The sequence below is a fragment of the Pelecanus crispus genome, chromosome 9 (genome assembly GCF_030463565.1).
Source record: "Pelecanus crispus isolate bPelCri1 chromosome 9, bPelCri1.pri, whole genome shotgun sequence".
Classification (NCBI taxonomy): Eukaryota; Metazoa; Chordata; class Aves; order Pelecaniformes; family Pelecanidae; genus Pelecanus; species Pelecanus crispus.
This window is the reverse complement of record NC_134651.1, coordinates 30,442,306-30,468,513: the sequence shown is the minus strand read 5'-3', so window position 1 is coordinate 30,468,513 and position 26,208 is coordinate 30,442,306. Positions and strand designations below refer to the sequence as shown.

Sequence of the window (26,208 nt, the reverse complement as noted above, 5' to 3'; positions counted from 1 at the left end):
CTTTTACCCTTCCAGTTCTCCTCCCAGTCCTGCTTGGGGGGTGTGAGTGAGGAGCTGTGTGGGGCTGAGCTGCCCACAGGGTCTGACCCACAACACTCTCCCCTAAGCAAGCAGGCGCATGAAGCAGAGACAGTATGGAGCTATTAATTCAGCATCCTGCCCAGCTAACTAATTCTGCATCAGCTGGCTGATCTTCACTGCTTCCAGTCTCAGAGCAGCTCAGCCCCACATGAAGCCAAATATCTGCATGGCACTGCATTTTTCTGTATAATCAAAGCTGACAATTTGTGTACAACACCCCAGGAGAGAGCAATGAATCAATTGTAAAAGTGTAAAAAATGGTCTTTCGTGATTGGTGGGTTCTACCAGCTTCTGAATAAGAAGTCACACAGCTAATGTGTATAATGTAGCAGGAGAAAGAAATCTGTTAAACATGACCCCCCTGCTAGCAGCAACTGACACTGTGACAAGAGTAACCCTAGCAATTCTTCGTAAAACAGCACGTTCACTCACGTTCTACCAAGAAACTCAAGGAGAGCAACCCTATACCCTGCTAATCTCTGAATCTTGATAAGAACTAAACATGGAGCTGGCCTGAGGAAGCTGTGATTTAAAAAGAAATGCTGTATATTTGGGCACTCTGAAGACTTAGCAACATAGGTGAAGGATACCAGAATGCTGAGGACTTGGTTCTTGGTGTGGCATGTTGGGCCACCGGTGTACAAGGTTTAGAAACGTGGCACTGTGGGTGGGGAGGGAAAGGGGTCCATCATAGGTGCAGGGGAAGTGACGTGGCCGTAAAAGACCAAAAGCAACAGCTTTTGTTCCAGGCTGGGAGACGTGGGTAAACTTTTTGTTGCCCAAATGAGGAGAGCATCAACTTCATCCCTGGCGTGAGGAGTGGGGAGATTACCCCACCTCCAGACTTGCAGGGCAAATCCCGCTCTCCCAGGGCAATTTGCAACCATCAAACCCAGTTTGTGAAGTGCTGGCATTCTGGAGCCTTGGTGGAATCTCAAATTCCTGTGTAATGCAAGTTGTAATGGTTGTTAATAACACCAGAAAGTCGCTTTGTAGATGAACCATAACATAACATAACATAGAATCATAGAATCGTTTAGGTTGGAAAAGACCTTTAAGATCATCCAGTCCAACCATTAACTTACACTACCAAGTCTACTCTAAGCCAATCAAGGGTAGACTAGACTAAACCATGTCCCGAAGTGCCACATCTACCTGTTTTTTGAACACTTCCAGGGATGGTGACTCCACCACCTCTCTGGGCAGCCTGTTCCAATGCTTGACTACCCTTTCCGAGAAGAAATTTTTCCTAATATCCAACCTAAACCTCCCCTGGCGCAGCTTAAGCCCATTTCCTCTCATCCTATCACTTAACTACATGGGAGAAGAGCCCAACACCCACCTCACTACAACCTCCTTTCAGGCAGTTGTAGAGAGCGATAAGGTCTCCCCTCAGCCTCCTCTTCTCCAGACTAAACATCCATCTAGGGGCAGGAGCTCTCCCAAGGCCTAGACACAGCAAAGTCTTTAAGCTCTTAATCTCCAGCTACAATAAGTGCATTTTCACTGGGAAAGAGTTTCAAGTCTAAATGTTTTAAGGGGAATTCCTGATAGGTGAACACTGTTCCTGTTTTGCTGTTGTCCCTAATATCCTGTTGCCAAGCGTGTCTGGCAGAGAATTATAATCCTAAACCTCTGAGCAAGAAGTGGAGGAAAGGCATGGCAGGCACTGACCACGGCACCAAGCAGCATGGTGGTGTGCAGGGAAGGGGCAATGAACAAATGATATGACGCTGGGCAGGGCGACGAAGGGGCTGATGATGCCCTCCTCCAGCCCCCCCCACTGGCACGGCACCCTTCCCAGATCCTGCTGTGAGCCTCCCCACACCTCCCTCCCACAGCCAGGAGAGAAAGGGGTCCCTGCTAAGGGGTCCCCACTAATTCCTTACTTCCCTGCAAAACTGTTGCAAACCCTGTCTCCCGAGGCAGCTCTTTGTGCCTGTGTTACATGTCACGCCATACCAGTGCTTTTCATGGCTTATTAATCAACTTCCACCCACCCCTGGGAACACCTGGCTGCTCTGTATGTCCTCACCTATCCCAGCCATTTATAGCAGCGATGGGATGGTAGAAATAGAGACATGTACAGTAAGAGCCAGAGGAGCCCATAGACAAAAGGAGTATTGGAGTTGATTTGCAAAGAAGGTATTTTCCAGCTCTCAGCAGTGATGCAGCATGAAAAGCCCTGGGTGCACTTCAAGGTAAGGGGAAAGGGAGGCAAACGCTATGGGTGAAGAATTAAAATGCAGTTTGTAGAAAGGTCTGGTTCAGGTAATCCCTGTAAGTTGTTAATAACCTGTAGTTACAGTTTGTTCCAGGGTAGAGATTAATTTTACCATGAATGTTTCTTTCCTGTATTCCAGGTCTTTTAATTTGAAAGAACCTTGTTAGGTCAACACAGAGGTCTTTTATTGTCAGCTTAAGCCAAATGAACAAGAATGCTGTCCCAAGCCTTAAAGCATCCGTAGCAGCACCTCCAAGTGTGACCTGAGAGGTAGTTTTCCATGTTTTCTTCCCAGCTGGGAGATACCTTGGCACAGGTCAGAAAGGCAAGCCGAACCTCCGGTGCCAACCCACCTGACAGCTCTGGAAGTTTTTTGGCTTCATAGAAGAATATTATGTCTTAGCAATGAGCTCCCAAGTGCTTCCTCAGAGGGCTCCCAGGCTGGTTGCACGTCTTGCATGCTTAGGTAACTTTTCTGTGACATTTGAATTGTGGCTTTCTGTCTTGAGCTTTGCTTTGCAAAAGACTGTATTGATGGGGTAAGAAAGTAGATGGTGGCTCTGATCGTACCCTGCGACTCTCAGCTATGTCAGGCTTCATGCATCCCGGGTGAAATGCTTCCTTGCTGTCGTGTGAGGAAGGAAGAAATCGCTGCAGCCGTGATCCCGTGCATCGTGCCCTCCACACTCCCATTGATATGCTGGATGGTTACGAAATCCCTCTGCTTGTGGCTGTAGCTGTATAAAAGATCAGCTCTGTCTTCTGTAATGCCAGGTACTCGCCTGGTTCGCCTTCAGTCTGTGCGTGTGAGACAGTCAACAGCAAAATAGCTCTCAGACAAGTGGGACTTGTCTTTCTTGAAGGGATTAAAGGATGGGAGATATTTTAGCCAATGTTGGATTTGGTGTCTCTTGGCCCAACACACACACAGTTTTAGAAGTTGGCTTGGTCAGACTTGCAGTCTTGTGACAAAGTGTGTGACACTAAGGGAACAGTCTTTAAGAGTGGTGCTGGCTCTCACAGAGGTGTGCCAGGGCGGTGGGTGGAAAATGGGTGGGTGGTGAAACCCCATGTGCAGGTTTGCAGGACATGCTGAAGCCAGTGACAGCCCCTGCGAGTGCAGCCGCAGGTGGCCGAGCCCCAGGGGGCGATGGGGACAGGACACCCTGCAGCCATCAGGCACAGAGTTCAGCTGCACGAGCACACTGGCCAGCGCCCTGTGTCCCTGCAACCCTCTCCTCTCGTAGAATCATAGAATCGTTTAGGTTGGAAAAGACCTTTAAGATCATCCAGTCCAACCATTAACCTACACTACCAAGTCCACACTAAACCAATCAAGGGTAGACTAGACTAAACCATGTCCCAAAGTGCCACATCTACCCGTTTTGTGAACACTTCCAGGGATGGTGACTCCACCACCTCTCTGGGCAGCCTGTTCCAATGCTTGACCACCCTTTCCGTAAAGAAATTTTTCCTAATTTCCAACCTAAACCTCCCCTGGCGCAGCTTGAGCCCATTTCCTCTTGTCCTATCGCTAATTACATGGGAGAAGAGCCCAACACCCACCTCACTACAACCTCCTTTCAGGTAGTTGTAGAGAGCGATAAGGTCTCCCCTCAGCCTCCTCTTCTCCAGGCTAAACAACCCCAGTTCCCTCAGCCGCTCCTCATAAGGCCTGTGCTCCATACCCTTCACCAGCCTTGTTGCCCTTCTCTGAACACGCTCCAGCACCTCAATGTCTTTCTTGTATCGAGGGGCCCAAAACTGGGCACAGTATTCCAGGTGCGGCCTCACCAGTGCTGAGTACAGGGGAACAATCACTTCCCTGCTCCTGCTGGCCACACTATTCCTGATACAAGCCAGGATGCTGTTGGCCTTCTTGGCCACCTGGGCACACTGCTGGCTCATGTTCAGCCAGCTGTCGATCAATACCCCCAGGTCCTTTTCAGCCAGGTATCTTTCCATCTATACATCCCCAGGCAGGGGAACAAGCACCATGCCACAAGGTAGCGTATTTTGGCAGCACCAGGACAAGAAGCCCATTTCTGCATGAGGACTGGCACCTCCATGGCCAACGTGCCAAAGAAATCAGTCACTCTTGCCCCTTAAAACGGGCTGTTCCAGGAAGCTGCCATGGTTTTGGCAAGCCCGACGTAGGCTGGGCGGCCACCACTCACAGCAACAGCGCGGACATCACTCGGCTGCAGGTTGCTGTTGTCCTCAGGATGGTGCCATGAGGAGCAGGGTGAGCTCTGCTCAGCCTCTCAGGGCTTGCTGGTGGCATGTTGGTGCCCATAACTTGCCCACTGGGCATGTTTGGCACTGCAATACCAGACCCTCGTGCTGCACCAGCAACATTTTGAGGCTTTATGTGCCTAGATAATCCAGACCATTATCCCTCCCTGTGTCTCCAGCCAAAAGGCAGCCATCATTTGGGGGCTTTTGAAGTGCATCCAGATGAAACAGGTCTGCTGGGAGCGTCCAGTTACACTGGAGATGGGCTCAGTGTGCTGCACGTGTTTGAGGTTTTGGAGGCAGGATGGCACTATGTAATTGCTTGTTAAAGTAAACGACTATTAAAACATCATGGGATACCTTGAGGTGATAAGATGTAGAGGTCTACAGAGCCTGTCTTCTTGCAGTAGAAGGGACTGGTAATGCTTCTGGAACATTGTGATCCTGATCTCGCTTCAGAATTGTTTTAGGTGTATGTTGATTTGTTTGCCCCATAAAACATCAATCTGAGTGTAATTCTCTCTGCTTGCCATTTTGGGGACACAGCCCAAACAAACATGGAACATTATCACATGCATTAAACTCTACAGGAAGGTGCAGAAGAAGGATGTCACCAGACTGGCTTAGGAAGGACCTACAGGCAGGCAAGGTGGTGCGTTTTGGAAAACCATCATATCAACGTCAGCTTCATTTTAAATGAAAGACTGAGAACATAGGCAGGGGCTGCATTCGACAGATGTGAGCCTGCTCACTGCCCATAGGCCCCTCTGCATTTCTCCTGTCTCGTCTCTGCTTATATACATAGAGTGATCAAAGGAAAGGGGATTGTCTCATCCCCATCCTCCTAACAGGCCTGGGAACAGAAAATGAAGAAATACTGATGAAAAGACTGCGCATAGTTATATCTTTAAACTATTCATGCAGAAGCTGTGCTGCAAATTCATGTCAAAGATTGGTACCAGCAGCTTCCCTGGCTTTGGGAAGGGCTCTTCCATCTGAGGATTTCCCACTTCGGCTGGGGTGCCATTGGACAAGGACAGCACTCTCGTGCAAAGCAAAGCTTGAAGCAAAAGTGGGTTTGGGCAGGTTTGCATGGCAAACAAAGTCAGATGCTTTTCTGCAGTGCCATCACATGCCAAAAGGAATGTGGCGACCCAGACGGAGCTCCCACACAAACACGCGGCCGTCCAGGTCACCGGCTGCAGGGAGTGCCTGGGCCTGTCGCTTGAGCCAGACGGCAGCGGGGACGGCAAATGTCTTTGCTGTGAGCAGGTGGATGATCTGCTCAGCCTGGTGGCAGAGCTGAAGGAGGAGGTGGAAAAGCTGAGGAGCATCAGGGAGTGTGAGAGGGAGATAGACTGGTGGAGCCGCACCCTGCCGTCCCTGGGGCCAGGGCAGCAGGCGGAGGCCCCACAAGGAGCGGAGGATCCCCTGCCCTCTTGCCGGCAAGCAGAAGGAGGGGATCCAAGAGACGGGGGGGAATGGAAACAGGTCCCTGCCCCGGGGAGGCAGGCGAATCCCCTCCCGGCCTCCCTCCCCTCCCCAGCTGCCCCTACACAACAGATATGGGGCTCTGGGAGTTGAGGGCCAGGCAAGCAGGGAGGGAGGTGAAGGCGAAGGTCCAGCCAGGGGGCTGCCGAGGGCCAGTCAGTCAACCCCACGGATTACGACTGCCCCTGCTAAGAAAGAAAGGAGGGTAATTGTGGTGGGCGATTCCCTCCTGCGGGGAACTGAGGGCCCGATCTGCCGCCGGGACCCATCCCACAGGGAAGTCTGCTGCCTCCCTGGGGCCTGGGTTAGGGACGTTACTAGGAAACTCCCCGACCTCGTGAGGCCCTCCGATTATTACCCGTTGCTGGTTATACAGGTGGGTAGTGACGAGATTGCAGAGAGAAGTCCTAAGGCAATGAAAAGGGACTTCAGGGCACTGGGGTGATTGGTTGCAGGATTGGGAGTGCAGGTAGTGTTTTCCTCAATCCCGTCAGTGGCAGCAAGGAATGCTGAAAGGAATGGGGAAACTCACCTGATTAACAGGTGGCTCAGAGGCTGGTGCCGTCAGTGGAATTTTGGGTTTTTTGATCATGGGGAGGTCTACACGGCACCGGGCCTGCTGGCGGCTGATGGAGATCGGCTGTCTCCAAGGGGGAAAAGGATTCTCGCCCATGAGTTGGTGGGACTCATTGAGAAGGCTTTAAACTAGGTTTGAAGGGGGAAGGGGATATACACAGGCCCGCTAATGAGGGGCCCAGGGGCAGCACAACAACGTTGGGGGCGAAATCGATAGCCCACCTTAGTGCATCTACACCAATGCACGTAGCATGGGCAACAAACAGGAGGAGCTGGAAGCCCTTGTGCAGCAGGATGGCTATGACATAGTCGCCATCACGGAAACGTGGTGGGACGACTCTCATGACTGGAGTGCTGCACTGGAGGGCTATAAGCTCTTCAGAAGGGATAGGCAGGGAAGGAAAGGTGGTGGGGTGGCTCTGTATGTTAGGGAGTGTTTTGACTGCATAGAGCTTGACAGTGGTGATGACAAGGTGGAATGCTTATGGGTAAGGATGAGGGGGAAGGCCGGAAAGGCAGATGTCCTGTTGGGAGTCTGCTATAGACCACCCAACCAGGATGTAGAGGTAGATGAGGCATTCTATAAACAGCTGGCAGAAGTCCCACAATCGCTAGCCCTTGTTCTTGTGGGGGACTTCAACTTGCCGGACATCTGCTGGAAATACCACACAGCAGAGAGGCAGCAGTCTTGGAAGTTCCTAGAGTATGTGGGGGACAACTTTCTAATGCAGCTGGTAAGCGAGCCTACCAGGGGAGGTGCCTTGCTTGACCTGCTGTTTACCAACAGAGAAGGGCTTGTGGGAAATGTCGAGGTTGGAGGCCGTCTCGGGCTTAGCGACCACGACATGATAAAGTTCTCAATTTTGGGTGATGCTAAGCGGAGGGGCAGCAAAACTATTACCATGGACTTCCGGAGGGCAGACTTTGGCCTCTTCAGGACCCTGGTTGGGAAAGTCCCTTGGGAGGCGGTCCTGAAGGGCAAAGGGGTCCAGGAAGGCTGGGCCCTCTTCAAGAAGGAAGTCTTAAGGGCGCAGGAGCGGGCTGTCCCCGTGTGTCGTAAGACCAACCGGCGGGGAAATCGACCGGCCTGGCTGAATAGGGAGCTTTTGCGGGGACTCAGGGAAAAAAGGAGAGTCTACCGCCTTTGGAAGAAGGGGCGGGCAACTCAGGAGGTGTACAGGGATCTTGTTAGGTCCTGCAGGGAGGAAATTAGAAAAGCAAAAGCCCAGCTAGAACTCAATCTGGCCAGTGCTGTAAAAGACAATAAAAAATGCTTTTATAAGTACATCAGCAATAAAAGGAGAGCCAAGGAGGATCTCCATTCTTTGCTGGATGTGGGGGGGAACATTGTCACTGAGGACAAGGAAAAGGCTGAGGTACTTAACGCCTTCTTTGCCTCTGTGTTCAACAGCCAGACCGGTCATCCCCAGTGTACTCAGGCCCCTGAGCTAGAGGATAGGGATGGGGACCAGAATGGAGCCCTCATAGTCCAGGAGGAAGCAGTTAATGACCTGCTACGCCACCTGGACGCTCACAAGTCTATGGGGCCGGATGGGATCCACCCAAGAGTACTGAGGGAGCTGGTGGAGGAGCTTGCCAAGCCACTCTCCATCATCTATCAGCAGTCCTGGTTAACAGGGGAGGTCCCTGATGACTGGAGGCTTGCCAATGTGACGCCCATCTACAAGAAGGGCCGGAAGGAGGACCCAGGGAACTACAGGCCTGTCAGCCTGACCTCAGTGCCGGGGAAGATTATGGAGAGGTTCATCTTGAGCGAACTCCACAGGCAAGTACAGGTCAACCAGGGGATCAGACCCAGCCAGCATGGGTTCACGAAAGGCAGGTCCTGCTTGACCAACCTGATCTCCTTCTATGACCTGGTGACCCGCCTGGTAGATGATGGAAAGGCTGTGGATGTCATCTACCTGGACTTTAGCAAAGCTTTTGACACTGTCTCGCATAATATCCTCCTCGGGAAGCTGGCAGCTCACGGCTTGGACAGGCATACTCTTCGCTGGGTAAAGAACTGGTTGGGTGGCCGAGCCCAGAGAGTAGTGGTAAATGGTGTTAAGTCCAGTTGGCGGCCGGTCACGAGCGGTGTTCCCCAGGGCTCTGTTTTAGGGCCAGCCTTGTTCAATATCTTTATCAATGATCTGGATGAGGGGATCGAGTGTGCCCTCAGTAAGTTTGCAGATGACACCAAGCTGGGTGGGAGTGTCGATCTGCTCGAGGGTAGGATGGCCCTGCAGAGGGACCTGGACAGGCTGGATCGATGGGCCGAGGCCAACTGTATGAGGTTCAACAAGGCCAAGTGCCGGGTCCTGCACTTCGGTCACAACAACCCCATGCAACACTACAGGCTTGGGAAGGAGTGGCTGGAAAGCTGCCTGGCCGAAAAGGATCTGGGGGTGTTGGTAGACAGTCGGCTGAACATGAGCCAGCAGTGTGCCCAGGCGGCCAAGAAGGCCAACAGCATCCTGGCTTGTATCAGGAATGCTGTGGCCAGCAGGAGCAGGGAAGTGATTGTCCCCCTGTACTCGGCGCTGGTGAGGCCACACCTGGAATACTGTGCCCAGTTTTGGGCCCCTCAATACAAGAAAGACATTGAGGTGCTGGAGCGTGTTCAGAGACAGGCAACAAGGCTGGTGAAGGGTATGGAGAACAAGTCTTATGAGGAGCGGCTGAGGGAACTGGGGTTGTTTAGCCTAGAGAAGAGGAGGCTGAGGGGAGACCTTATCGCTCTCTACAACTGCCTGAAAGGAGGGAGTAGTGAGGTGGGTGTTGGGCTCTTCTCCCATGTAATTAGCGATAGGACAAGAGGAAATGGGCTCAAGCTGCGCCAGGGGAGGTTTAGGTTGGAAATTAGGAAAAATTTCTTTACGGAAAGGGTGGTCAAGCATTGGAACAGGCTGCCCAGAGAGGTGGTGGAGTCACCATCCCTGGAAGTGTTCACAAAACGGGTAGATGTGGCACTTCGGGATATGGTTTAGTCTAGTCTGCCCTTGATTGGTTTAGTGTGGACTTGGTAGTGTAGGTTAATGGTTGGACTGGATGATCTTAAAGGTCTTTTCCAACCTAGACGATTCTATGATTCTATGATCACAGTGTTGCAGCGTTGCTGCCTGTCTCCATGCTTTCATTGTGTTTACATTCGGTTCGTGGCTCCCCGATCACAGCTAGCGCAGCTGCCTATGATGGCTGTTTTTATGTGCAGCTCTTCATGTTCTGTTGGACTTTGCTCCCATCATCTCTCCAGTTTTCCATGTTCGGATCCAGGCTGTCACAGCCTGGCTTGTCATACTGTGGCCAATCAGTGGGAGGCTATAGACCATGACAGATAAAACTTTTGTTTGCTCTTTTGTAAGGCCAGCTGGAAGGAGTGATTCAGTGTCTTTCATGTCATACAAGCTGGAGGCCACAAAAGCCACTACCCTGTGCAGCAGGACCATGCTTGAGGACCCCTTGGCCAGCAGGACAGTAGAAGGGGCCACCAGCCGCAGCAATCCATGTGCCCCCATCAACCCTCAGACTGGGCAGGCTTGGAGCCTTCCTTGCTTGCTTGGGAGAGTGGGAACCATGAGTGTGACCATCCCATGCTGTAAATGGGACTGTATCTTCTCAAAACATCTTAAAGCTCAAGCCAGATCCACTGCATTTTGGAAATGGTGGCTGAAAACATGGAGTTCACACTGAGTTAAAAAAGCTTTTAAGTTCAGAGAAGTCAGATCAAGCTTGGTGATGAAAAGTTCCTTTCTGGTGGGCATCAAACCTTCAAAAGATCCTTTATGTGTCCCAGCTAGAATGCACTGCTGATGATACGTGGTGGTTGCCTAATTAGTGCTGGAAGACTCACCTCTCATCATTATCCAGGAAAAGCACAGGTAGATGAGGTGCTTGGTCCAAAGCTCAGGCAGTTTAAAGTCTGGCCAAGTTATGCTGATCTGACAAAAGAGAGACCTGGGTGAGGCTGAGCATGAGAGCTGGGCTGGGAGGAGGAGCTGTCACAGTAGGGAAGCAGTCCTCTTGTTTGAAAGCAGGGTGTAATTAGTCCATTACAGGTGCTGTTGTGTTATTAACTGGTTTTCTGTATTGAAAAGTCTCAGTTATATTGAAAAAAGTTCAGTTTAGTATTTCTTTGAGATCCCCATCTTCTGGAGTGATGTGATTACAGGTGGTGCTCAGCTTGCTTACCAAGGAAATCCCTATACCCCTACAAAGGGCTCATTTTCTAGCTCTCAGTGGTTGCTGAGAAAAGCTTGACATTAATAAGCTCTAAAGCCCCAGAAAACCGAAAGAAAAGCAAAATAAAAGGCAGCAGAGCAGAGCAGGATGCTGTTGGAAGAGCTTAGCAGGCTCTGCCTGAAGTAGGCTGTGTCTTGACAAAGGCCAAAATTAGGAGAGTCGTAGTGAAAGTGCAATTTCTCACTGTCCTGCCTCTAATGCCAGAGCTGCTGACCCAGCTGGGGGAGCCAAAGATGGCTGGCACCATAGAGAGATAAAACTGTGCTCCTGGAGATAAAAATTCCCAAGGCCAATGTGCAAAGTTTGGTGGTTTGTGTTTGGGGAAGGACTATCAGATAAAAATCCACTGAAACTCTGCTTTCTTTCCAGGCATATCAAATGTCTCATCATTTTCAACCTTTGCCTGGGACTCATCTTCCTGTCAGGATTCTTCTATATGAAGATTAAAAATTACACGTAAGTGGAGCAGAAGTAAGGTTGCATGACTTTGTCTGCCCAGGGCAGCAAGGATCTGACCTGTGACACTTGATTTAACTCTCATGGGGTTTAGGCTAATATTGGAAGGGCAGCAGCCCAAAGTTAAGTCCTAGATCCACATTTGGGCAGGCAAGGGATCAAATTAGCCAAAGTGCAGCTCTTCAGGGCAAAATCAGCTATATGGAAAAAGAAAAGGGGATCAAGCTGAAGCCTTTGGGTAAGTGAGGACCTGGAGAAGCAGAAAACTGTCCAACATCTACACCTGAGGGACGAAGCTTGTTTGGGTTGGTGCCTTGCGCCAGCTGTGGCTGTTGTCTCAGAAGGAGAACCTGCTGGGGTTTGGCTTTGCCAGGTCTCAGAGATGGGGTATGGCAGTGGAGAGCCTGTTTTCCCTATCTGTTGCCTTCCTGCAGAATCTCAAAGAGCCATGAGGAGCTGCTAATACCTCCCATGCCTTGCCACCCCAAGACTAACGTCATGTTCCTCAAGACCCACAAGACAGCCAGCAGCACTGTTCTGAACATCATGTTCAGGTTTGTGGAGAGGTACAACCTCACTGTTGCCCTCCCAGCTGGCCAGCTCGTCCACCTGGGCTACCCGAAGACCTTCCTGGCCCACTTTGTGGAGGAATTTCAAGCCATAGGACAAAACTACAATATCATGTGCAACCACCTCCGGTTTAACCCCTCAGAGGTAAGAGAGAGCCACAACACCTGCAGAAAAATCTGGTTGAACAAGCAGTGCCTCCAGACTAACAGCCTCTGTTCTTCCTCCCCGCAAATAGGTACAAAAGGTGATGGCAGCAAACACATTCTACATCTCCATCCTGAGAAACCCCATTCCTCTGCTGGAATCTTCCTATGTCTACTACAAGGGCGATGTCCCTGCCTTCAGGACATCCAAGGACGTGAATGAGTACCTGGCATCACCCATGAAGTATTACCATCCAGCAGATTACAAGCAAAACATCTACGCCAGGAATATCATGTGGTTTGACTTTGGCTATGATAACAATGCAGAGGACAACAAAAAGTACATCCAGGCAGTCTTGAAGGAGGTTGAACAGAACTTCCACCTGATCTTGATAACAGACTACTTTGATGAGTCCATGATCCTCTTGAAGCACACTTTGTGCTGGGATCTAGATGATGTGGTTTACTTTAAGCTCAATTCCAGAAGCCAGGACACTGTCCAGACCTTGACTCCAGAAAGCAAAGAGCGGATAAAAGCGTGGTGCTCACTGGACTGGAAGCTCTACCTGCACTTCAACCAGAGCTTCTGGAGGAGAATTGAGGAGACCATAGGACTCAAGGAGCTGGAGAAGGAGGTGAAGCACCTGCAAACAAGACAGAAGGAGCTCATGGAGACCTGTCTCTCAGACCAGGAGGCAGTGGGGAAGGATCACATCAAAAACAAAGCTCTCCTGCCTTACCAGTCAGGGGCTACAAATATCCTTGGGTACAACCTCAAAGAAGACTTAGACAACAGGACTCTCAGAACCTGCCAGAAAATGGTTATACCAGAGCTCCAGTACATGTCCTATCTTTACGCTGTTCAACACCCGCACAAGAAGAGGAAGCAGTTAGGCTTGCCCTTGCTGTGGACCAGTTTCCAGGAGAAGATGCAGCTCCAAACTCCCAACTAGGGCACGCAATAACCCACTGCGGTTTTCCACTGCTTTGCATCATCCCATGTCTGGCACATGGCTGGCCCACAGGACTCTTGTGCACGAGGGGGAAGCAGGGGGGCTTTGTTTGGGGCACTGAGCTGGTGGTGGTCCCTTTCTGGGGACCTTGGGCCAAAGGCTCTGCGTTGGCTGGATCCTGTGTGATCCCTCCTGCCCACTCCCAGGCAGGGGGACAGCCTGCTGCTGCTTAGCACTGGGCAGGCTTTCAGATGGCTTAGACGTTCCTGCCTCTTAATCATGAATTATGGGCTTAATTATTTTATTTGCATTCGACTATTTAATAGCTGTCATTACGTCCAGGCTGGTCACAGCTCACTAGAGCAAGTCCTGATTTTAAGCATTTAGGGGCAAAAAGGGAAAGGGAAATGAGGAGGAGAGTGCAACAAGGGGGTGCGGCACTCGAAGGAGTGGGAGAGATGCTGGGTCTCCTGTCCAGCAGCATCCATGCTCAATGACATCTAACCATCATGCAATGCCGGGACTGCTTTTCAGATGTGAGTCCTGAACATCATGCCCAAAGCTGGGTGCACTGGCTGGCAGCCTTTCCCCAGCAGCACATGAGATGTCCCTCTCATGCGTGTCATGAGGTGCAGGGGCCTCTGCACCACTTGGGACAGCTTGGCACTCTCCTGGGAGGGCCTGTTTTGTGGTTTCACCCCTCTCTCTTGGGCAAGGGTCCCCAGTCCCTGGGCATGGACAGTCCCTAAGGCTCAGCATCCCTGAAGCCCTTTATCAGCAGGGGCTTCATCAGGCACCCTTGCTGTGTTGGCCAAACTCTCCAACACCAGTTAGGAGAGGGCTGGAGGGAGTCATGGCCAGTGCTCATTTAGGGCATGACCTCGTTATTGAAGGAGGTAATTAAACCTGCCTGGGGCATCTTTGCTCATTTGCCAGCTCCCTGCTGCCATGCTGGTGCTGGGAAGGTTCATCAGGACAGCATCGTCAAGTCCAACAGCTTTGGCATCACCACCGTTAATGACTGCCCATTGCCAGTTTCCAACATGCCTGCCATTCCCAATGGTGCAATATTTCAGTGCTTAGCCAGCGTCTCCTCCCGCTTGTGCCAGTCAGGGTGGTGGCGGGGACCCAGATGGCGCAACTGGGATGATGGATCCAGGGTCACTTGGCTTGCAGCTTCACCTTGGGGACAAAGCAGCCCAGCAATGTCTCAGCCCAGGAAGCAAGAGAGATGCTGTTGGAGGGGAGCAGAGCTGGGATTTTCCTCGGGCTATGTTTAGACCCAGCAGGTAGCCAGGGAAGCCAGCTGAGGCAAGGGTTAACCTCCTGCAGTGCAACCTTTGCTCCTCTGCAACCTGTGTCATGTACAAACAGGAGCAACATGGAGATCAATACAACTGACATGGTTTTCTGCTCCAGCAACCCTATCTAAAATTAACCAGGCTTAGGAGGCATTTGTAACTAGCCAGGGCGGAGGAGACGGCAGCTGCACATGTTCAGCCTGGGCAATCCCCGGGGGCCTTTCCCCACCAATTCTGCAGCCTGAGTCCGGGCTTTCACCTTGGAGTGTCTGATCGGTGACTTGCTGTGTGAATTTTGTCCCTTTCGCCCCTTTAGCTAAGCTGATGCCAGAGATGCAATATAAGCATAAAAATAATTTCTTAACAGCTGACCTGTGTGCGGGTGCGGGGTGCTGGGAAGGCTGGGGCCCTCTGGACCACAGCCCATGGGCTGAGGAGCTCACAGCTGGGTTGCAGCACCTGGGCAGGGAGGTCTGGCCTCTCCCAGCCTGTGGGAGGAGGGGAACTGAGGCAGGAGATGTAAACACTGCCCTCTCTGGCTCCCTTTGCATCCCCTCCCGGGGAGTCCAAGCAAGGCAGCCGCGGGGCCCCCAGCTCTGCCCAGGCTGATAATGGTGCCTTTGTGCCACCCACTGCTGCATGAGCAGCCGCTGCTGCTGACTCAGGGCTTTTTCCGAGCCACCGCCGCTGCGGAAGCCCCGTGACCCATCGGTGAGGGGACCCTGCGAAGGGGGGTGGCAGCAAAGAAGCAAGGCAACAGGCTCTGCAGAAAGCTGGTGGCTGCGGGAGCTGGCGTTACCCTGTGGCGGGGGAAAGGGGCAGAGGGGACACCCCCAGCTGAGCAGGACCCGGTGAGTGCCTTCGCTTTCTCCATGGGGTGTTTGATCAGCCAAAGCTCCTAATTAAAACACAGGTGAAAGTCATTTGCAGCCACTGTGGCTGTGCCCCAAAGCGGGATGCCCATCGCCTCCTGCAGTGATAACTTGGGACATGTAGGGACATGTAACCTGGGGTCAGCTGACCCTGGTGGCACTCCTGCTGTCCATGAATGAGATGTGCTCGGGGAACACTCACACCCCACTGCTGCAGGGACAGCCTGGCTGGGGACCCCACAGTTTGTGTTGTGCACCCCAGGTTTCCCCTGCAGGGCAGGGGGAAATGAGGAGTCAGCTGGGTCTGCTGCGCTGGAGGCACCAGAAACGCAGGAGAAAACACTCCCTGACCCCCTTGTAGGACCCTGGGCTTGTCCCGGGGTCCTGGCCGTGTGGAGATGGGCTCTGCCCTGCCAACACCCACTTGGTGATGGGAACAGGGAACCGCAGGTCTCACCCTGGCCTTTGCTGACTGGCCTCAATTTACCAGAAACCCATTTTGAAGAGCATCTTGAAGATCAATTTACTTTTATTTAGGGGTAGCCCAGGTCAGCCTCTTCGGTGTCACCCAAAATCATGTCCCACCTTTGAGCGGCGGTGACTTGCCACTGCAGCAGCACACGTTCATCCCCTCTCAACCCCAACCCTGCCCATAGTGACCTGTCCTCCAGCCCATGCCCCCAGGGCATTCCCCAAATCCAGGCCCACCAAGTTAAACCCCAAACTCCTCCAAGGACAATCCCAGCTCCCAGCCCACACCCCGAGCTGTGCCCAGCAGGCAGTGCCTCCCCCTTCATCCATCCACTGGGGTGGGGCTGCATCTTTCTGCCGCAGACGCCATGGGCTCCCGGCACTTCCCTGCCCGGACCGTGCTCTTCGAGAAGGAGTCCAATGGTGTCACGTACCGCGTGCCTGCCCTACTCTACCTGCCCTGTGTGGCCAAGCTGCTGGCTTTCGCAGAGGAGCGGCTGAGTGCCGATGATGCCCACGCCAATCTGCTGGTGCTGCGCCGCGGCACTGTCTACGGGAGCTACGTGGAGGTGGGACGGGGGATGCACCCAGGGCTGGGGGGATATGCTGGGCTGGGGGCATGGGACAGGGCGGTGGTTATCTTCCACCGCTTGTGCGCAGCACAGCTGAGCTCCTGGAGGCACCCACATGGGAAAGGGATGCTGCGCTGGGTGAAGTGGGGTTGTCCTTACCCCTCTCCATCCTCTCCTCCTCCTCCTCCTCCCTGGGCAGTGGGAAGACATGCGTGTCCTGGAGACAGCAACGCTGCAGCACCACCGGTCGATGAACCCCTGCCCGCTCTATGATGAGTTCACCGGCACTCTCTTTCTTTTCTTCATCACGGTGCTGGGCAGGACACCTGAAGCCTACCAGATCGTCACCGGCCAAAATGTCACCCGCCTCTGCTGCGTCACCAGTGCCGACCAGGGCCTGAGCTGGAGCACGGCCATGGACCTGACACAGCAGGTCATTGGCGGGGCCATCAAAGGTAGCCCAGTGGACGGGGTGAGGAGGGGGGAGGACAGCCAGCAGGAGGGTAACCATGGGTTTTGGCCTCCTGGACCACCTATGGTGCCGCATTGGGCATGACAGGGGCACCATGGAGGCCACTCTTCACCCCCATCCCTCCTCTGCTCCCCAGACTGGGCGACGTTCGCACTGGGCCCCGGGCATGGGATCCAGCTGCGGTCTGGCCGGCTGCTGGTGCCCGCCTACAGCTACCACATCGACTGCAAGGAATGCTTCGGGCAGCTCTGCAAGACCACCCCTCATTCCTTCGCCTTCTACAGTGACGACCACGGCCGGGGCTGGCGCTTTGGGGAGTTCATCCCCAACCTGCAAACGGGCGAGTGCCAGCTGGTCTCAGTGGATGAGGAGGATGGCTCCAACGTCCTCTACTGCAATGCCCGCAGCCCCTTGGGCTTCAGGGTCCAGGCGCTGAGCACGGATGACGGGGCTGTCTTCCATGGGGGGCAGCTGGTGCAGCGGCTGGTTGAGCCCCCCCATGGCTGTCATGGCAGTGTTGTTGGCTTCCCCGCACCTTTTGTGTATGTCCCTGCCACCCCCCGGGAGCCTGTGATGCCCGTCCGGGGCTCAGCTCGCCGTCTGCTCCCTGAGACACTCCCGGGGTTTCGGTACCTGCCCACCTGGCAGGCAGCGGGTGATGAGCTGCCCACTGTGGCCACTGGCAGCCACCATGAGCCAGACGAGCCAGAGGAGGGCTGTCCTTCCCCAGAGCATCATGGCCATGCCCACGGCATCACCTCAGTTGGAGGGGACCCTGTGATGACCCCTAGCCCCACTGCCTTCTTCCAAGCACCAACGTGGGTCCTCTACTCCCACCCCACCAGCTCCATGTCACGGGTCAACATGGGAGTTCACCTGAGCACCTTCCCCAGGGATGTGGAGAGCTGGACTGAGCCATGGGTCATCTATGAGGGCCCAAGTGCTTACTCAGACCTGGCTTACATGGAGCTGCCCTACAATGAGGCCTCCATCTCTGGTGGCCCAGCCATTGCTTTCGCCTGCCTCTACGAGAATGGGACACGGTCGCCCTATGAACAGATCTCCTTCAGCATGTTCACACTGCAGGATGTGCTCCAGAACATCCCCCTGACAGCCACTGCTCCCCGGCAGGGTAGCAGCCCCTTGCGCCACAGGAAGCGGGGGCAAAGGAGCTGCCTCCTCTCCTAGTGCCCCCCAAGTCAGCTCCCCCTGGTCCCTCCACATCAGATCCTGGAGCACCAACCCAGAGCCCAGCACACTGGGATGCTCACAGCCTGGGGGTCCTGCCACCAGCCAGCACGGCCACATCACACAACATGCACTACCATCCCAAAAGTAGGTTTTATCTCATTTTTATTGCTATTTTTTTAATTATATAGTTGGTCGGGCATGGAAGCTTGTGTCACCAGCCTAGCCCCAGGCTCCTTTCCGAGTACATGAGCCACCCCGTGAAATACATAGCGGGAGGCAACAGCAGCAATGCAGGGGAGAATGCAGCCGGGGGCACCCCATGCCACCCACGTGTGCTGGGTCGGGGGGACATGATACTCCGGCTGTGCCATACCTCGTACTACCACCCTGCTCCAAGGGTTTTCCTCCTGTGGACATAAATATTTATGTTGCTTTTTTTATTGCTCCTTTTTAATGATCCTGTTTGAGCCAATTCCTTTTTTTCTCAACGGTCTCTCCAACATCACCCAGTTACTGTTTAATCTGGCTGATTGCTTTTTTTTTTTTTAAGCTACCATGGACATTGCTACTTTCCTCTGAATCTTATCAGTTTTGGGGCAAACATCCTCCCAGCACAGGCAGGTTCAGGCCTGTACCCACGCTCAGTCCCTGTATCCCCACATGGGGATGGGGGATGCACTGAAGCTGGTGACACTCCCTGCGAGTGCAGTGGCAGGTTGTGCGATGGGGTCCTGGGCTGGTGGGGATGAGTGGCTGCTCCTGATGTGCTGCATGTGTGTGCATATGGGTGAACTTTGGGGGACTACACCTCATTTCGAGCTCTACCTCCTTCAGCACGGTTCCATCCACGTCTCCCAGCCCCAGCTGGAGCCCGACCCAGCTCCTCTAGTCTCCTTCGTCCCTCCTGCCCTGCATGGGAGACAAACACCAATGCAAGCTGCCCTAAATACAGATTGATGAATGAAAATAAGTTAGTGTTCCTGCTCTTATCTCTACAAATACCAGTGTCACATTTTGAACTTGGGCAGGTGGAGGCTGATGAGGAGTGTCTGGGAAGCCACTGGGCTCGTGCCGGGATGCCAGGAGCCAGGTCCTCACCTCCATCACTCACCAGGTTGGTTTCAAACCCCAAATGCCTGCCAGCCTCAAGGGCATCTGCTCCAGGGCAGAGGAAGAGGTATCACCCGGGTGGGGCACTCTGCACAGAGGCAGCCCTTTTCATGCTGACCCCACACACATCACTTCAATGTCTCTTGTGGGCTGGGGTGTCTGTCCCCCATGGGGAGTCTCTCTGTCCTGCACCAGGCTCATGCACTGAGCTGGTATCACAGCTTGTGCCATGTCCCCCCCATGGCATTTGCCACTGGCCAAGGGACACCCGGGGACGATGCCTCCTCTGAGCACCAGCATCCTGGCACCATCACAGGTCCCTACTTCCCCTCGCAAAAGCCACAGAGGCACCCAAGGCAGCCGTTGAGGATTTGGAGGGAGGCCAGCACCATCTCGGCAGCACTGATAAGCAGCAGGACGGAGAAAAGGATGACGTTCCAGGTCACAATGCCTGCTGGCTCCAGGCAGATGCTCCAGTTGTGACGATAGTGCAGGTAGTTCTCTGCCCTGTGCAACGGGGAGAGGAGGAGATGCAAGATGCTGCCATGCAGTGGGTCAGGAATCATGTCGCTATCCGCCATGGAGGTGTGCCCCAGACACCCCGTTCTTCATCCCAAGGATGAACGGGGTCAGCAGGGTGATGGGGGTGGGAAGCACCACATAGAAAACCATGGAAGGTGAGTACCTATTGAGCTACTGGGGTCTTGCATCACCACCAGCAAGCCCACCCACCCCACCCACCATAAATAACACCAACTTAATTAGCAATAAGCTGACAAGGCAGCACCAGCGACTCAACCCTGCTGCCTCACCTGGCGTCAGGCTCCTGGCTGCTGGCATCCAAGAAGGGGTAACCCCAGAGGGTACCATGCCCGTGGCCGTGCTCGGAGGCATTGTAGAAGCAGAGGGGTCCATTAGTCAAACCCACCCCGGAGAGGACGAAGCAGGCGGCAGCGCCCAGGAGAGCCAGCTTGGAGAGCACAGCAGAGATGAAAGCCTGTGGGCAGCACCCAGGGAGAGCAGGGGAGGCGGGGGATGACCAAAAGTCAGGCGGGCTCCAAAATGCAGCTGCACATTATTGGTGGAGTTTGGTAAGGGGGAAAAACTCCCCTCCCCTTCACTCCAAGGGGCTCCAGCGCCAGGGAGCCAAGGCTGAGGATGGAGCTGTCGCTGGGTTGTTTCAAGCTGGGCAGAAGTGGGCAGGGAGTGGGGACAGGCAGGGAGCAGCCATGTGGAGCCTAGTGGGGCAGAGCCCATGCCAGCATGCACGGGAAGCCCTGTCCTCTGGGAAGCTGGCACCATGCAGCATCCCACCACGGGAGAGAGGGCACCCTGCCACATCCTGCCATGGGAGAGGGGGCACCCTGCCACATCCCGCCATGGGAGAGGGGGCACCCTGCCACATCTCACCACAGGGTCATGGGAGAGGGGGCACCCTGCCATGACCCAGCACGGGAGAGGGGGCACCCTACCACATCCCACCATAGGACCAGGGGAGAGGGGGATCTGTGCCATGTCCCACCACGGGGCCATGGGAGAGGTAGCAACCTGCCACGTCCCACACTGGGGCCACCCACCACATCCCACCACACGCTGCTTGGGACTACTTTGGCACGGGGGTCCTGGTGCTGCCTTACATTGCAACGGGTGCCGCAGTCAGAGCAGCCAGCGCATCGCCACCCCACCGCCGTGATGTGGGCTGCTGCCAGCAGCACCTGTGGGAAGGAAAAAGCGGTTGGGGGATGAAGGGGAGCCACCTGCTCCATCCCTTCCTCCCTGCTCCACAGACACGCGAGGAAGGACGTGGTGGAAACCATGATACTCACGGTGATGCCGCCTCCCCAGACACCCGGCATGGCTTTGGCGTGCTTGCTGATGTGCCCCTCCACCAGGTACTTCGATGCCCCGCCGGGAAAGAGCAGGAGGATGTTGGCTGCCACGGAGAGCATGCCCAGTGCCAGCAGGCAGGGACCCACAATCCGACTGCACTTCCCCACACACATGGCCACCCTGCACAGGGATGGGGAGGAAGAGGAGGAGAGGAAGGGGCTGCCGCCAGCCCTGTGATGCCCCATGGCTCTCCCACCCCGAGCACATCTCACAGCTGTGGGTGGATGGGAGTTTGCTGGTTCGTTCTTTTGGGTCCCAGCCTACCCCACCAGCACTGCCCTTATTCAAGAGCAATTGCCAATGGAAATCTTATTTTCCCAATACCATCTAATTAATTAACTATTAAAAATAAATTCAATGTTAATACCAATCTACTGCAGCTGAACAGTTTTCTTGAGGTTGAGCTATTTTATCATAGAAGGAGAAGCCCAACTTCAGACCTGCTAATATTTCTTTGCCATATGGGCAAGGGAGTTTAAGACAACGGCAGGTCCCGTACTGAGCCTTGAAACCTGTGCAATTTGCAGGGTTTGCTCCTCCAAAAGGTTACTGCAGGAAGGACACCAACCACGGTGGCTTGGTTTGACTTTAAGTGCTTACAATGAGCAGGAGGGAGCCAGGAAAGGAGCAAAATCCTTGGACGAGGACTTGTGAAAGTACATCATTCTCCAATCAAATCCAACAGCAACTCCATCCCCATCACGCACTAGTCCTACCATAGGTCTGAATATGCTGAAACCAACTGAAGTTAATTAAGAAAAGGTTATCACCTATCCTTGGGCAAGCCATCCAGCTCCACTGGCATTTTATTGTTATCAGTTCACCTAGGAAGTGCCTGCCCGTCTCCAGGTGATACCTTGTCAAAAATTAGCTCTCCCTCTTCTGTACCTGCAAGATGGGGGATGTCCATCAACCAACATGGACCGCTGGGACCACTGAAAACAACCTGGTCCTGGCTTCCCAGCTTTCTTCTACCCTGTGTTCATTTTTGCTTCAGGTTGGGTTTATGCATTTTCCCCTTTCCCAGTGCCTTGCAACCCGTTTTGCACAAGCTCCCTGAATTGAGCTGCTTCTCGCACTGGCTAATTTTTCAGGCTCGCTCTGGCTTTGCAGAAGCAGAAGCGAACAGGCGCCGCGTGGTTGTTTCCGTGGGAAGAACTGCCTCAGCCCCCGTTGCGCGCAGCATCAGCAACAGGGAGGAGTAGCTCAGGCTGTGCATCCAGCCCCTGCATGGCCCAAGAGACTGGGGGCACTAGTCCAATGGGGTTTCACATTGCTGTGACCTCCTAGAGACCAGCCACACCAGCCCCAGCAGGCTGCTGGGGGCCAGAAAGGGCTGAATGTGGAGGAACAGGGCTGCAAAACCCTGCTGCATGGAGAGGAAGCAAGCCAAGAAGCCAAGACCACCAGCTCCACCCATCCTGGAGCTTCACCTCCCCTCTGCTTTCTATCCTCCCTGCCTTGGTTATAAGGAATTTAGGGCCTCTTGCCCTCACTGCAGTCCCACCTGCAGTCCAGGGATTTTGTGTGGGTGTCCCCCCAGAGCCAGGAGCATCCAGTGCTGAGTCCCACCTCCCCACTTTGGAGGAGCTTCCAGAATAGCTCTTGCTCCTCTGGAGCTCACAGCGTGGGTGGCTCTCAGCAGCCAGATGCTTTTGTGGTCTTCTGCAAGTCTCCCCTTAACCTCTCCAAGGACTCTCCTTCCCCTCCACCACTGCCCTCTCCCTTGGGAAGGCAAGAGGTCTCCTTCCCCCAGGAACCTCTCCCCCATGGCTTGCTGTCCCCCCAACACTCCCCTTGAGCAAGAACCAAGTCTGCATTAGCTGCTTGCTTCTACCTCAACCAATACAGACAGACAAACCCCTCTGTAAGGGGAGGTAATGCAAAAGCGCAGCTGAAGCAGTCTCTGTTAGGACATTCAAAAGAAATACTCCCTTCCTGCCAGCATGTCTCCATGGCCAAAAGCAAGGTGATTCAAGCAAAGCCCAGAGAACCTGTCCTCCCACCTTCCTGGCTTACCTGGGAGCAATGCCACGTGGAGCCAGCAGCGTCCACCCCTTGGATGAGCCCTGTCCTGGAGGCATCACCCATGGGTGACTATTTATGATGTCCCAGTGTGTGCTTTACATCTTCCTCTTCCACCCTGAGGTCCACCCACTGCATCAGTCATGATCCTTCCCTCTCCCCCACAGCTGGCAGCTCAAAAGGAAGAATGACTGAATGAGGCAGCCTCTGCCCATGCTGCAGCTGATCCATCTGTTCAGTTATGCCCCCCTTCCACCAAAACATGCACAACTTCAGAATTTAAGGCCTCCGCCACATCTGCCCGTAATGCCTTGACCATTGCCAGAGTAGCAAACACCATTTCTCCTGGAACGACCTGCAATGACTATGCAGGAAGAACATTTTCCTCTCTCCTCTGCAGCCCACTCCAAATGCTATCGTTCTGTCACCATGCGTCCATGTCCTCCACCAAGGGCTTCTTCCATCACATTTCACCTTATTTCCCTTGTTGTGCAAGAGCTTTGTGCGTGGATGCTGAACAGTTCAGGTTTGCCTCTTCTCATTTGTACCCACAGAAGGGAGTACACTAATATTTGAATAAAAGCTTCTACATAAATATTCTTGTGTCTTAGCTGGTTCCTATCTCCTGCCTTTTGCTTCCTTGCCCAGCTTTTCCTCCAGGTGTTGAGCATCCCTCCATTATGTATATATCTCACACTTTGGTGATAACATTGAGAGAAAAAGGCTATTTCTGGATATCTTTATTATTGCAAGTCACCAGACACCAGCATTTCAAAGTCCTATCCACAGTGCCCAAGGCTGGCAGGTAGCATGCAATGGGGAAGCTCCTCTTCTGTCCTTACAGAGAAGGTCTGAAGGTGGCAGCTCCGAGATGGGAACAGGACTGGGAGAACATGATCTCTATGTCTGAGAACAGGAGCAGGGAAGCTGTAGTACAAAAAATGGCAAAAATGGGGCAGTTTTTCTGGCAGAGGAGTTGCAGGCAGCACAAGCAAAGAGAAGAATTGCTCATGGGCTGTGCAGGCAAAAGGAAGAATCTTCTCAAAGAAGAATCTGGAGAAGGTTCATATTCCTCGTGCATTCATCATGAGGACCTGAGGCACATCAGCTACTTGGGACGTGGGCTTCCCCGTCTGCAACAGCCACAGGAGATGAAGTGTAAGTGCAGCTACCTTATAGCCCTGATACAGTCTTGCTCCGATATAGTAAATAAATAAAAAAAAGCAACTAGAGTGCTACCTTTTGGTTTATAACCCAACTTGCTCTACCTAGGGTAAACGCACACAAGTAGCATTTGCCAACGTGTTTGAAAGAGGCTTTTTCTGCTTTCAAATCAATGCGTATGGGACCATCGAGAATATAAAACCTGCTCTAAGTACAGTGTGCCCCTGTCCATCGGAAGAAAAAGAAGATGGAGTTGGAGCCCTTGAGTGCTGCATGGAAAAAGATGAACGGGTGAGGCTGGGTTACATCAGCCAATTCCGTTTTTCTAGGAAAAATAAGCTGAGAGGAGCAGATTATCTGAATAATGATAGTTCCTCTGAAAGGAAAATCAGAGTTTGCACCAGCACGTAAATCCCCATTTTATTCTTAAATAACATGAATCGGTCTCTAACAAGCAGAGAGCAGCAAAGGCAAAGCATGTAGGACAGCAGACTGCTGAAAATAATCTGATTTTTCCTTCCTCTCTTTTTTTACTTAGAAAGAGAGGAAGCGTTTTTCACTCTACTGGAAGCAAATATGTTGCAACCTCGTCTTGTGCCCTTTTCTACGTCACAGCAATTTGAGCTTCCTACGTTGCCACACACATGATCTGGTCAATCATCTCCCACAGAAAACCCCATGCCATTCAGCATGAAGCATCAGGGTGAATCTTTTCCCCAGGATCACTGATCTTCCCCTTACACCCACTTCAGCCCAAGTCCATAATAGTAATAATAATAATAAAAGGCTAATTTTAGCCCTGCACAGCTTCCCAAGCACCGTGAGCAGCTGCATGCCTCCCTTTCTTGCATGAGAAATTAATTATGAAAGCGTCAGCTTGGCGGTTACGGGCAAGTGACTTGCTGCCCAGTCACCCGGCCATGGCACTGCCACACGTGGTCCCAGGCAAAGCAATTCTGGCTCAGCAAGGTCCTCCTGCTAACTCCTTCTCTGACACCAGATCGCAGCTGAAAAGACGCTGGCCACTTTCATCCTAGTTGTTTTGTGTCACTTTATCCTGTCACACTTAGAGGCCTCTGCCTCTCTAGTCCACAGCTTGCAGGTCATGTTTGGCAATGGCTCCTTCTGAACTTCAAGGTCTGTGAGGTTAAGAGAGCGGACGCAGCGGTTATAAAAAGCTCAGTGGCTCCTTCTGAACTTCAAGGTCTGTGAGCTTTTTATAACCGCTGCGTCCGCTCTCTTAACCTCACTCCCCTACCCTACTCTTTGCTTCCCCAAACTCCCTGGGGCTGTGGAAATTGCACAGCAGATTGTGTTTCAAGAGTGGTTTGGTTTCAAGGAGAATCAAAGAGGCCAAGTTGAGTTTGAATCGGTGAGATTGAACTGTTCTGTGCCAAACCAGCCTCCACCTTGGTCCTGTCCAGAGGCTGCTCAGCACAATTCAGTGGTCTCTCCCACTCCTCTCAGTAGCATCTGCAAATCTATTTCTGCCACTAGCTAGCTAAGACTTCTCTGAACACAGGTGTGGACACATTTGCTGCCAACGGTGATCCCCTTAGACAAGCCCTGCACAGAGTTTGTGGCTAGAACTCAGACTGAAGAAATACCAACATAATGCTGCTAGACAATATGGCATTTGCTTTCGCTTCCTTATGAGTTTCACCTGATTTACTACTTCAGATGAGATACACTAACCCAGTTAAAAGAAGGAGTCTGAGGAAAGGAAAAATAAATAAATAAAAAACCAAGAGGTATCTTGAGTCTATCTTGTAGTTCCTTGATCTGCAGACTGTGATGAAAAAATATTTCCAACTCAGTTGGAACAGGAAATATTTTCCTAAGCTGCATGAAGAGAGCAGGCTGTTTTCCAGCCTTGAGAGGCACACAACCAAGTCTTCATCACAGAAACTGGAATTGTCCAATGAACATAGTGAGAAGAGGTGCACACACTGAAAACTGAAGAGAAAGTCACTTCAAAGATACCCCTGGAAGGGCAGCTAGAGCAACAGCCTTCTCCTGGGCTCCTTTGGAGGTCAGAGCCTCCTAGAAGGGTGTTAACCACAGAACTTGGACAACCTCCCTCAAGAAAGCTTTGGGTGTGGATAAGCCAAGCCAAGCCAAGCACATTTGCCCCCCTCTGCAAGGCATGCTGGAAATGAGTCATGATGA

The 26,208-nt window shown here is 52.9% G+C and overlaps 3 protein-coding genes across 4 annotated transcripts; 2 read left to right on the top strand and 1 right to left on the bottom strand.

Annotated features, from left to right (window-relative positions):
- The first annotated feature begins 2,185 nt into the window (after positions 1–2,185).
- On the top strand, positions 2,186–12,971 carry GAL3ST2 (galactose-3-O-sulfotransferase 2). 2 transcript variants are annotated; one of them, XM_075716942.1, is made up of 4 exons: positions 2,186–2,282; positions 11,219–11,305; positions 11,740–12,019; positions 12,111–12,971. In XM_075716942.1, the coding sequence occupies exons 1-4, from the start codon at positions 2,257–2,259 to the stop codon at positions 12,969–12,971; spliced, it is 1,254 nt and encodes a 417-aa protein (XP_075573057.1). In that variant the 5' UTR covers positions 2,186–2,256. The 2 variants fall into 2 exon arrangements, with proteins under 2 accessions (XP_075573057.1, XP_075573056.1); XM_075716941.1 differs by lacking the exon at positions 2,186–2,282 and adding an exon at positions 9,938–10,094 and having other exon boundaries at positions 11,212–11,305.
- Positions 12,972–15,983: 3,012 nt separating this feature from the next.
- Positions 15,984–17,847, top strand: NEU4 (neuraminidase 4). Its single transcript, XM_075716773.1, has 3 exons — positions 15,984–16,184; positions 16,387–16,642; positions 16,796–17,847. The coding sequence occupies exons 1-3, from the start codon at positions 15,984–15,986 to the stop codon at positions 17,845–17,847; spliced, it is 1,509 nt and encodes a 502-aa protein (XP_075572888.1).
- Positions 17,848–19,280: 1,433 nt separating this feature from the next.
- Positions 19,281–22,890, bottom strand: TM4SF19 (transmembrane 4 L six family member 19). Its single transcript, XM_009483782.2, has 5 exons — positions 22,870–22,890; positions 20,787–20,970; positions 20,598–20,675; positions 19,773–19,957; positions 19,281–19,467 (listed from the first exon to the last, which is right to left on the bottom strand). The coding sequence occupies exons 2-5, from the start codon at positions 20,961–20,963 to the stop codon at positions 19,281–19,283; spliced, it is 627 nt and encodes a 208-aa protein (XP_009482057.1). The 5' UTR covers positions 20,964–20,970; positions 22,870–22,890.
- Positions 22,891–26,208: the final 3,318 nt, after the last annotated feature.